This window comes from Ipomoea triloba, chromosome 6 (genome assembly GCF_003576645.1).
Source record: "Ipomoea triloba cultivar NCNSP0323 chromosome 6, ASM357664v1".
Lineage (NCBI taxonomy): Eukaryota > Viridiplantae > Streptophyta > Magnoliopsida > Solanales > Convolvulaceae > Ipomoea > Ipomoea triloba.
Genome location: NC_044921.1, coordinates 8,466,578 through 8,479,276, shown reverse-complemented (window position 1 = coordinate 8,479,276; position 12,699 = coordinate 8,466,578). Strand labels below are relative to the sequence as shown.

Genomic DNA, 12,699 nt, shown 5'->3' with positions numbered 1-12,699 from the left:
AGAGTACTCAAATAATAACCCAAAAAATTGAAGCGGAATCACTCTATTTTACTCTTTTTGAATTAAATAAATTAGTAGTTACACCAAAAAATGATACATATATATGTATTTCTTTAATACCATGAAAAAAATAAAAAAGAATAGTTTGAAACCAATCATATTAACTACTTGGGGGATTTGTTGGCAATAAAAGTACTCAAATAACCCATTACCCAGCAAATTGAAGCGAGAAACTACCTTTTAATATCTTTGGAATACATAATATTTTAAATTTTCAAATTTTATTAATTTATTTATTCTTTTTTCTTAAACTAGTGATTTCTTTATCCACAATAACCCATTCAACAATAATGGTTGAACCAAATAAATCCCAAGCAGAACACCTAAAAGAAAGTTCATAGTTCCTATATCATAATCTCATTGCATGACGTTGTCATCTATGCTACCAACAATAACCGAATTGCAAATAACAGACTACCAACAAAAAGGAAGAGAACAAATAGTAAAGATGAAGACAATGACAATGTTACTCAAAAGAGAATTAAGAACCACTTAGAAAAATTCAAATTAAAAGTAGTATTTATTTAGACTATCATTTTTAGACCAAATATTTAGACTATCGATTTTACAAGGTTGCAAACATTTATTTTATTAATAATTATAATGAATTTTCTATATTATCTTGGATTCATATACTTTGAGTTAGATATTTAAATAAAAAAATTCGACATTCAATTACCCATGTATAAACTTCTCCTATATAATCTTGCATTGATATACTTTCAAATATTTATTTAAATATAAACATTGGGCATTAACCCATTCGTGCAATGCGCGTATACAACTAGTTATAAGTATAAAGATAGAAAAAAAGTTAGGAAGCTACTAGTTTGTTTTTAAAATGCTATACAGTTTTAGGCTCTATTTGGCAGAACTTATTTAGGAGCTTATAGCTTATTTTAAGCTACTAATAAGGTATAAGCTCTGTTTGGTAATGTTCCTAAAGTAAGCTAGTATTTTAAAATAATAGCTTATTTTTTAACGCTACCTAAGGTAGCGTTTCAAAATAAGTTAGTAGCTTCCTAACTTTTTTTTTCCATCTTTAACCTTATTATTTTAAAAAAATGACATCATTTACCATTCCCAATTAAAACCTTTTAGCTAAACCTTTTTTATTTTCTCTCTTCAATATGTTTGGTTGTAATTTCAGTTTGACATTTGTGTTTGAACATTGATTTTTGTATGAACTAATCTTATGAATTATAAACATTTTGTTTTACTTTATATGTTTTCAAATATATGTTCTTACTTTATATTTTATTAAAATATATTGATTTCACTATTTTATATTTTAATATATAAACAAACATATTTAAATTTAAAACTATTTAAATTGTATGAAGATGCATTTTTTAGTCTTTTTACATTTATCAGCTTATCAAAAAGCTAATTTTACCAAACACTTTTAAGCATAATGGCCCTGTTTGGTAAATAATCAGCCTATCAGCCAATTTTTGGCTTATTTGACCACTAGTAGTTGGTAAATAATAACCTTTTTGTAACTCCAAAATGCTAAAATTCAAAAGGCTACTCAAAGTAGCCTTTTCAATTAGCTTTTTGAGAAAAGAAATTATACCAAACAGCCATCAGCTACCAGCTAATTTATCAAACAACTTTCTACAATAAGCCAATGTTATCAACAAATCATACCTTCTAACCCAAACAGCCAACCCAATCAGCTAACAACCATTTACCAAACAGGACCAATAGCATGAAAGTCAATTCACTTTAGCTACCAACTGTTGGTTACAATAATAAGGCTTGATATTATTTATTCTTTAATGCATGAAAGTCAATTCACTTTAGTTACCGATTGTAATTAAGCTAAAGTTGCATGGGACATTCTCGAAACCACATATGAAGGTACAAATTCTGTGAAACAGTCAAAACTACAATTCGTCCAATTAGAGTTTGAAGACCTGCTAATGCATATATAATGATGAAAAAATTGTAAACTTCAATGAGCGAGTCCAAGAACTTGCAAATCGTGCTGCTGTGTTAGGCGAACCATTTTCCCAACAAAAATTAATAAAAAAATTATACAATCCTTACTACCACAATTTAGGATGAAAGTTACTACTATTCAAGAAAATATAGGTTGGGAGAATCAATCCGTTGCTCAACTGATGGGAAATCTCACAACATATGAAATGAAAATTTTAACTAATCACAAAAAAAAAAAAAAAAAAANGAACACCTAAAAGAAAGTTCATAGTTCCTATATCATAATCTCATTGCATGACGTTGTCATCTATGCTACCAACAATAACCGAATTGCAAATAACAGACTACCAACAAAAAGGAAGAGAACAAATAGTAAAGATGAAGACAATGACAATGTTACTCAAAAGAGAATTAAGAACCACTTAGAAAAATTCAAATTAAAAGTAGTATTTATTTAGACTATCATTTTTAGACCAAATATTTAGACTATCGATTTTACAAGGTTGCAAACATTTATTTTATTAATAATTATAATGAATTTTCTATATTATCTTGGATTCATATACTTTGAGTTAGATATTTAAATAAAAAAATTCGACATTCAATTACCCATGTATAAACTTCTCCTATATAATCTTGCATTGATATACTTTCAAATATTTATTTAAATATAAACATTGGGCATTAACCCATTCGTGCAATGCGCGTATACAACTAGTTATAAGTATAAAGATAGAAAAAAAGTTAGGAAGCTACTAGTTTGTTTTTAAAATGCTATACAGTTTTAGGCTCTATTTGGCAGAACTTATTTAGGAGCTTATAGCTTATTTTAAGCTACTAATAAGGTATAAGCTCTGTTTGGTAATGTTCCTAAAGTAAGCTAGTATTTTAAAATAATAGCTTATTTTTTAACGCTACCTAAGGTAGCGTTTCAAAATAAGTTAGTAGCTTCCTAACTTTTTTTTTCCATCTTTAACCTTATTATTTTAAAAAAATGACATCATTTACCATTCCCAATTAAAACCTTTTAGCTAAACCTTTTTTATTTTCTCTCTTCAATATGTTTGGTTGTAATTTCAGTTTGACATTTGTGTTTGAACATTGATTTTTGTATGAACTAATCTTATGAATTATAAACATTTTGTTTTACTTTATATGTTTTCAAATATATGTTCTTACTTTATATTTTATTAAAATATATTGATTTCACTATTTTATATTTTAATATATAAACAAACATATTTAAATTTAAAACTATTTAAATTGTATGAAGATGCATTTTTTAGTCTTTTTACATTTATCAGCTTATCAAAAAGCTAATTTTACCAAACACTTTTAAGCATAATGGCCCTGTTTGGTAAATAATCAGCCTATCAGCCAATTTTTGGCTTATTTGACCACTAGTAGTTGGTAAATAATAACCTTTTTGTAACTCCAAAATGCTAAAATTCAAAAGGCTACTCAAAGTAGCCTTTTCAATTAGCTTTTTGAGAAAAGAAATTATACCAAACAGCCATCAGCTACCAGCTAATTTATCAAACAACTTTCTACAATAAGCCAATGTTATCAACAAATCATACCTTCTAACCCAAACAGCCAACCCAATCAGCTAACAACCATTTACCAAACAGGACCAATAGCATGAAAGTCAATTCACTTTAGCTACCAACTGTTGGTTACAATAATAAGGCTTGATATTATTTATTCTTTAATGCATGAAAGTCAATTCACTTTAGTTACCGATTGTAATTAAGCTAAAGTTGCATGGGACATTCTCGAAACCACATATGAAGGTACAAATTCTGTGAAACAGTCAAAACTACAATTCGTCCAATTAGAGTTTGAAGACCTGCTAATGCATATATAATGATGAAAAAATTGTAAACTTCAATGAGCGAGTCCAAGAACTTGCAAATCGTGCTGCTGTGTTAGGCGAACCATTTTCCCAACAAAAATTAATAAAAAAATTATACAATCCTTACTACCACAATTTAGGATGAAAGTTACTACTATTCAAGAAAATATAGGTTGGGAGAATCAATCCGTTGCTCAACTGATGGGAAATCTCACAACATATGAAATGAAAATTTTAACTAATCACAAAAAAAAAAAAAAAAAAGAGCGTTGCCTTTGTAGATGAAGAACTGAATACAATAATTGATCCAGACGAAACATGTGACGATGGAATTGTTTTACTAACTAAACAGGTTTCTCAATTTTTGAAACAGAAAAATGCGCTCAAAATAGAAAGTTTCAAAACCAAAGAGGTACAAGTTCAAACACCTCAAAAAGTGTGTCAGACGAAACATGTGACGATGGAATTGTTTTACTAACTAAACAGGTTTCTCAATTTTTGAAACAGAAAAACGCGCTCAAAATAGAAAGTATCAAAACCAAAGAGGTACAAGTTCAAACACTTCAAAAAGTGTGTCAAACACAAGTGGCTCAAACCACAAGTCTTCTGGTTCCCTCCAATTAAATTTCAGAATCCAAGTTAATACTCCTGATTTATATATTTCCGTATTTCTATGCTTATTCAGATATAAATTGCACTATAAATATTATACTATCATTTTATCACAAAATTAAAAATTACATTTACACCATTAAATTTCGATTACTATATATTAAATACTACCATAGCTATATTTACTAATTTACCATATCTCAAATCATAAACAATACTTTTTAATATAATACAAATTCTACAACTATTAATTTTAATTATGATTTTCTTTTTAAAAAATTACATTCTATTATTTTTAAAAGAAATTCGATATAACTAAGATAAATACTAATATTTAACATTTATTTTTATACATCATGCATAGAAAATACTAGTAACTACTAACTATAATAAAAAAAAACCTCTAAATAACATATGATTTAACTAGCTTGGTTGATGTAAGTAGTCGTGCACTCTCATCGCTTAAGAAATGTTGGGAGTTTGATAAAATGATAGTATAATATTTTAATTATGACATTATTTTTTAAAAATTATATAGTACTATTTTAAAAGAAGTAGTGTGCATCCATGAAGTTCTGAGCTGGCTAAATGGAACTGGAATGAGAGATGTTGATGTTGAGACAGATTCACAGCTTGTTTTCCAGGCTATAGCTTCTGATTCTTTGATAGAAAATGCTATATTTACGGCATATTAGTTTTGTTTTAAATTAGTCTTTCATTATCTTTTTTTAATTCTATGTTGTTAGAGATATTCTAGAGATGTTTGTTGAGTTATTTTCTCTGTTAATTGTGTATAAATTAGCAGTGATAGAAGTGGAATAATCATCATCATTTTCCCAACACAATACTCTGAGTGTTTTACCATCTTTTAGCCAACAAAGTGGTATTCGAGCCATTTTTCTTAAGGGACCTGTGTGAGTGAATCAGTGAGGAACTCTTATCATATAAGACCTGAAAACTTTATCCTCAAATGGTAGGAGATAGTTTCTTGTCTAAACCCCCCGTTTTCACAGGAGAAAATTACCATGCATGGTCTGTGAAAATGAAAACTTACTTAGATGCACATGGCTTATGGGAAATGATGGAAGATGAATAAGGCCAAGACCTGCATTCACTCGACACTAACAGATGAAGTTTTTACAAAAATCATGACCTGTAAAACTGCAAAACAGACATGGATTTTGTTGAAAAATGAATATGAAGGAAATGACAGGACAAAAAGAATGCAAGTCCTGAACTTGAAAATGGAATTTGAGATGCAGAAGATGAAGGAGACAGAATCACTAAAAGATTACTCTGAAAGATTGAAGAAGGTGGTAAACAAAATCAGATTATTGGGAGAAGAACTTCCGGTTGATCGGGTTGTTGAGAAAATATTGGTAACTTTGCCGGAAAGATTTGAATAAAAAATCTCTTCCCTTGAAGAGTCTAGAGATTTGTCAGAAATATCTCTAGTAGACATTCTTCATGCACTTGAAGCTCAAGAACAAAGAAGGACCTATAGGAATGAAAGTAACATTGAGGGTGAGTCAAATCCAACCAAAAGGCAAAAACCATCAGCAACCGTGGAAGAAGAAGGGAAGTCAAAATGGAGCCAATAGATGAAAATTCCCTCCCTGCCAGCATTGTAAGAAAACCTCACACTTGGAAAAATATTGTTGGTTTAGACCTGATGTGAAATGTTTTTCTTGCAATCAAATGGGTCATGTGAAAAAGGTTTGCAAAAACAAACCACAACAAGCTCAAGTAGCGGATGAAGAACAAGAAGAGGAACAACTTTTTGTTGCGACTTGTTTTGAAAGCCAAATTTCAAGCAATGTTTGGCTAATTGACAGCGGATGCACCAATCACATGACTTTTGATGAGTCACTGTTCAAAGAGATTGATAAAACAGTGATATCAAAAGTCAAAATTGGTAATGGACAATATATTGAAGTCAAAGGTAAAGGAACTGTTGCAATTGAAGGACCATCAGGTATAAAACTAATTTCTGATGTGATGCTTGTTCCTGAAATTAGTCAAAACTTGCTGAGTGTTGGACAACTACTTCAAAAAGGTTATTCTGTTATTTTCAAGAATAACATGTGTTTTATAACTGATTCATGTGGTGCTGAATTATTTTCTGTGAAAATGAAAGACAAGAGTTTTTGTCTTGATTGGGATGAGGCTGAGTTTAAAGTTTATCCATGTGTTGTTAGCTAAGCTGAATTATGGCACAAAAGGCTATGACACTTTCATTATTCCACCTTGGAGTATATGCAGAAAAAGGAGATAGTAAAAGGAATATCATTCACAGGAGGAGTTGCGGCAGTGTGTGAGATATGTCAGTTGGGGAAGCAAACCAGATTGCCATTTCCGGTAGGAAAAACATGGAGGGCAACTGAAAAAATTAAACTCATTCATACTGGTGGAGGTATGAAGAATGTTTCTATAAATGACAGCAAATATTTTATACTTTTCATTGATGACTTTACTCGAATGTGTTGGGTATATTTTCTTAAACAAAAGAGTGAAGTTGCTAATGTTTTTTGGAAGTTTAAATCATGGATAGAACATCAATTCACTATGATCTACACTCCTCAACAAAATGGAGTGAGTGAGAGGAAGAATAAAACTGTTATAGATATGGCGCGGTGTTTGTTGTTTGAGAAAGAAATGCCAAAAAAGTTTTATTATTAGATATGGAGTACTTCTCTTTCTCAAAATGAAAAATTCAGCAAAGATGATGGTGCTGAGAAGGTTGACGAGACAACGTATAGGAGTATTATTGGATGCCTTATGTGCTTGACATCAACAAGGCCTGATATAATGTTTCCTGTAAGTTTATTATCAAGATTTATGCATTGTGCTAGTGAGTTGCATTGTGCTCTTTGGTTAAGGAAATTATTGACTGATCTAAAGATGACCCAAGAAGAGACAACAACAATTTCTATGGACAACCAGGCAGCCATAGCAGTTTCAAGAAATCTAGTCTTTCATGGCAAGACTAAACACTTTAAAGTTAAGCTTTATTTTGTTAGAGAAGTTCAAAAACAAATGAAGTTAACTTGGTTCACTGCAGTACTGGTGTTCAATTAGCTAATATTCTGACAAAGGGATTGCCAAGATCAAGATTTGAAGAGTTGAGAGAGAAGATTGGAGTTTGCAGCAAAGATAGCAAGGAGAAGTGATAGAAAATGCTATATTTACTGCACATTAGTTTTGTTTTGAATTAGTCTTTCATTATCTTTTTTTAATTCTATGTTGTTAGAGATATTCTAGAGATGTCTGTTGAGTTATTTTCTCTGTTAATTGTGTATAAATTAGCAGTGATAGAAGTGGAATAATCATCATCATTTTTCCCAACACAATACTCTGAGTGTTTTACCATCTTTTAGCCAACATTCTTTTATATCTACTTTTGGTTTTATTGTTGATGATATTAATAAACCTTTAAATATATAACATATGGTTTAACTAGTTTGGTTGGTGTGAATAGGCGGAGTAGCCGTGCCCTCTCATTCCTTAAGAGAGGTCGGGAGTTTGAGGCAAACATTGTTCCAATAACTTATTTTTCCGGTTGAAGTGTTGAACCCAACTCATTCTCTCTCCTTCTCTTCCCTCCACATACATCACTTATCACTATTCTAAAAACTCCTAAATAACCATTGTTAATATAAGTTTGTGATCCTCGGATCCATCCTGCATAAAAGTATAAAATAACACCGTGCATGACTTGCATAAAAGTATAAAATAACAATTCTTGAAGTTTGGCCCCGAATTGATGGGTAACGAACGTGCAAAAACAAAAAAAAAATCTGGGAAGTCTTGGCATTCAATTTTCTTTGACTCTATATATTAATTACAATACTGTTAGCAGCTAAAAGCAGGCCGGTTTGCACATATAGCATTGTGGCAAGGTGGAGTTTGAGAGGAATAGAGTGAAGCAATATAATATATTAATATATAGATACAATGGCCTGTGTTGCTCTCATCTCCCTTATGCGAACACTTGAGTTGGAGTTCTTAGAGCCCCATCCACGTGTGGTTCTTCGTAAAACAAAAGAAATCAAGTCTCTCCTTGAAAAGCTTGCTGTTCTGCAATCCCTTCTTGAGCAATCTGAGGAGAAACTGGGTGTTAGCCAGGCGGCGGGTATGGAGCATCTGACAGCCAAAGTTAGAGATATAGCATTCAAAGCGGAAGAAGATATTGAATCTCAAGTCATAGAGATTGTTTGCGCTGAGAAAAAATCAAATCTTCTACTTGCAAAACTACTGTATGATATGTTTCAATGTGTTGCAGAGATCGTTTGTGCACGGGAAAAGACAAGTCCTTATGCAAGACTGTATGATATGTTTCAAAGTGTTGCAGATGAGATTGAAGAGTGCATTAAGAAATTAGAGTTGGATACTCCTCTAACTGTCCGTGAGAACATCAATCTTGCTGGTTCACCCGACCGCCGACATACTTTAGAATTAGAGCCTGATGAGGAGGATTTAATAATGGTTGGGCGTGCTAAGGAGTTGACCCAGATTAGGGAGATGCTCCTTCAACGCTCATCATCATCATATCAGGAACAGCGGCAAGTTATGTCCGTTGTTGGCATGGGAGGTATTGGTAAAACAACTTTTGCCACTAGTATATATAATGATCCCTCAATTCAAAATCATTTTGACCTTCTTGGTTGGACAACCGTGTCCAAGGATCATAGTCTGAGAAAAGTTCTCTGTGATCTCTGCCGTTCTGTAATGCAAATGCCAGAAGATGAAATTCTCATGGCGAGTGACGCTGATCTTGCAAAAAGACTACGACAGCGTTTAATTGGACATAGGTATCTCATTGTTGTGGATGACATATGGAGTACTAAGGCCTGGGATGATGTGCAAAGATGTTTTCCAGAAGATTTGAATGGGAGTCGGATATTGTTGACCACTAGACTCAAAGAGGTAGTGGATTACACTGGATCCTCAGGTAAGTATGTGCTTAACTTGCCTTTTCTAAATTCAGATGAAAGCTGGAAATTGTTTTATGAAAAGGTGTGTAGTGAGGAGGAGGAAAGGTTGCCTTTAGAGCTGGAAGAAGTTGGGAAACGCATTGTTCGTAAATGTAATGGATTGCCACTTGCCCTTGTTGTAGTTGCAGGGCTTCTATCCAAAACCAATAAGTCACTAGAAAAATGGGAAAGCATTGCATCAATGATAATAAATCTACAAGTGACTTCAGATTTTCATGAGCAATGCTCAAACATACTCACTTTCAGCTACAACAACTTGCCTTATCCCTTAAAAGCTTGTTTTTTATATTTTGGAGTTTTTCCGGAAGACAGTGAAATCTTAATCAAGGATCTTATTAGACTTTGGATTGCAGAGGGTTTCATTAAGGTAGACAGTAGCCAAAGAAACTTGGAAGAGCTGGTTGCTAAAGATTACTTACAAGATCTAATTGACAGAAATCTAGTACTTATTTGTAAGCAAAGTTGGGGTGGCAATATGAAGACATGTAGAATACATGATTTGCTTTATGACTTGTGCCTGAGAGAAACTAAAAACCACATGCTCGTGTCCACTATCCAATCAGATTGTTCTTTATCAGCAAATTCTGGTCGTTGGTTAAGAGTTGAATTCACCAATAGATTTTTTATCCAAGCATCTGTGTATAGCAACCAGACATTCAATAAATCCCGTACAATCTCATCTTTTTCTTCTCACCATCCACGTGCTTTTTTCTATGATTATTGTTTCTTGAATAATCATAGTTTCAAGATGCTGAGGGTACTAGACCTAAGATCAATTGCCTTCAATTATGTTCCTCAGTTTGACATAACAGACCTAATTCTTCTGAGATACCTAGGTTTGGATTCCATAAAATTTATCAAGGTAATAGAACATCGTTCCAACCTTCAAACTTTAATTGTGAATCGCGGGCGTAGTCGCAACATGGATGATGCCGCAAGTGAATGGTTGCTGGGAATCTGGAAGTCACAAAAATTGAGGCATGTCAAATTTCCCCATCCATTTCCAGAGGAGGATTTGGTTCAAGTGAATCTTCTCACGGTTTGCTGGTTGCCTGATTTCCAGTGCACAGCAGAATTCTTTTGGAGGACTCCAAATGTTAAAAGCTTGGGGATTCGTTGTGGGTTTAATGATTGGCAGTGCATCGGTGTCAAGTGGTGGGATAATCTTCATTATTTAACCAACCTTCAGAAGCTAACTGTTGAGTACTTCTCTTATACATGCTTATCTTATAATAATAATAATTATAATACAAGCTGCTGCTATTTACCAAGTGTTTATTCTTTTCCGCGTACAATTAAATCCATTAAACTTGTTGGAACAATACTCCCATGGAGAGCTATTACCATTATGAGTATGTTGCCAAACCTGGAGAAGCTCAAGATTTCACAAGCAAATTCAATGGGAGAAGAGTGGGAAACCAGTGAGGGTGGATTCTTGAGGCTGAAAATGTTGTTCATTAGTGGCGCAATATTGAAGCATTGGTATAGCAGGGGTGAGCATTTCCCTGTCCTTGAGCGCCTCTCCCTCCATTTCTGTCTCTTTTTGGAAGAGATCCCTACTGGTTTTACCGATGTTCTGACGCTGCAATTCATCGAGTTGAACAAGTGTCATTCTTCTCTTGTTGAATCTGCCAGGAAGATTCAAGTGGAGCAGGCAGACATGTATGGAAGGGATGATCTTCTTATTCTAGACTACAATACTTGGTACGTAGTACCACTCTCTCACTCACTTTTTTTTATTTATTTTTTATATTGCTCTAATTTCATTTTTAGTCGCTGTATGTTTCACAAAATGCTTTCTTCTTATTCAACACTAGGAGGGCCAGCTTTAAAGAAAAGAGATTTTTTTAAAAAATAAAACAAAATCTCCTGAGAAACAGATTGAAGTCCATGGCTTTGAAGCTAATGACGGCATAATATATATAATTAAAGGAGTTATTAATTACTCCGTACGTCACTGTCTCCTTCAATCAGTTCACTTTTCTATGCAATGAATGATTAATTGAATGGTTGTGATAGCTTATTCTGAGAATATATATATACTCTGTTGTTAAATTCATTCTACAACTTTATTTCTGTTTGCTGTTATTGTCTCATTTTTTCAAAAATCTTTGATTCAAATATGAATGTTGCATATCTCCAAGGTTCAATTCTCTTCCGTCTTTACCAATCAACATTGAAATCAAATTTTCTTTCTTAAAATATGGTATAAATTGTATGTACGTGATATTTCAATAGTTTGGAAGGTGCAGCAACGACGAAGGTTGTTGATGTTGTACGGTTGTTTTATTCTCACGGTGCATAATTGTCAAGCAATATGCTTCACTTTTTAAATTATTGATGATAAGTGTCATTTTATCCAACCTATTTTGTGTTTAAATGATCAGTTGTTGCTAAGTTTTTGGCATGATTACATTTTTATTTGTTCCTTTTTGGTTTGTAGGCAACAATAATGAGGCATTAGTGAATCAAGCTTGAATGTGAGACTTTTGGTGAGATTTGGAGTCTGTCTTTTACAATTGGGGAGGAGACAAAGATGCGACATAGCACGGAAGGCCACGAGAGCATGATTCGGAAGCCTACAGTTGGTCACCGTCATGGTGATGGTTATGGGCTTATGGCATGATGATGATTAGCGTGAAGGGGCATGCAACGTTCTAGAGTTGGGTGTTACATTGATGGTCACGACCGTGACCATTAGTGTGAAGATGGAGATAAAAAAATGAAGGTCAAGCGTTGTGATCGAGAACAAGAAAAATAACTATCATATCATGGGCAGAAGCTACTCTTTGAAGTTAAGTATCACGCTAATGGTCACGGACATGACTGTCAGTGTGATTGTGGGAATCTGTGAGCTAGTATCATTACTTGTTGAATCAAACAACTATAGAGAGACGTTGTCACAACAAGAAGTTCATCGTGATGGCCATTGTGTCAGAGAATGAAAAAATATTGTATATTGATTGTGTTTATTAGCAATGAAGAAATCTAAGCATATATATACTAGCTACTCTAACGGTAACAATAAAATAAAGGTAAGGAAATCCTATGATTGACTAATCACATTACAAAGAATGAGGAAAGAATATTTACATATGCTAAAATAAATCTCTACCCATTGTGAGGAATGAAGATCAAATTATTCTAATTGCATCATGCGTCACAACGTGATGATGATTGCGATTGAGCCCACATTAATTTTTTTCTGTCCAGTTTTGGAGTGATTTAAACTTG

At 32.9% G+C, this 12,699-nt stretch overlaps 2 protein-coding genes across 2 annotated transcripts; both read left to right on the top strand.

Moving 5' to 3' along the window:
* Positions 1–8,425: 8,425 nt before the first annotated feature.
* Positions 8,426–10,643, top strand: LOC116023436 (putative late blight resistance protein homolog R1A-10). Its single transcript, XM_031264437.1, has 3 exons — positions 8,426–10,059; positions 10,207–10,443; positions 10,529–10,643. The coding sequence occupies exons 1-3, from the start codon at positions 8,426–8,428 to the stop codon at positions 10,641–10,643; spliced, it is 1,986 nt and encodes a 661-aa protein (XP_031120297.1).
* A 204-nt stretch (positions 10,644–10,847) lies between these two features.
* On the top strand, positions 10,848–12,424 carry LOC116021693 (putative late blight resistance protein homolog R1A-3). Its single transcript, XM_031262158.1, has 2 exons — positions 10,848–11,169; positions 11,909–12,424. Exons 1-2 carry the CDS (start codon positions 10,865–10,867, stop codon positions 11,916–11,918), a joined length of 315 nt encoding a protein of 104 aa, XP_031118018.1. The 5' UTR covers positions 10,848–10,864; the 3' UTR covers positions 11,919–12,424.
* The last annotated feature ends 275 nt before the right edge of the window (positions 12,425–12,699 follow it).

What these genes read in the sequence shown, in the direction of transcription:
- LOC116023436 (XM_031264437.1), top strand. Translation starts at nt 8,426, where the DNA reads ATGGCCTGTGTTGCTCTCATCTCCCTTATGCGAACACTTGAGTTGGAG. An exon ending in TCAGCAAATTCTGGTCGTTG is followed by an intron (nt 10,060 to 10,206) that starts GTTAAGAGTTGA and finishes GAATAATCATAG; the next exon opens with TTTCAAGATGCTGAGGGTAC. An exon ending in TGGAAGTCACAAAAATTGAG is followed by an intron (nt 10,444 to 10,528) that starts GCATGTCAAATT and finishes CCTGATTTCCAG; the next exon opens with TGCACAGCAGAATTCTTTTG.
- LOC116021693 (XM_031262158.1), top strand. Translation starts at nt 10,865, where the DNA reads ATGGGAGAAGAGTGGGAAACCAGTGAGGGTGGATTCTTGAGGCTGAAA.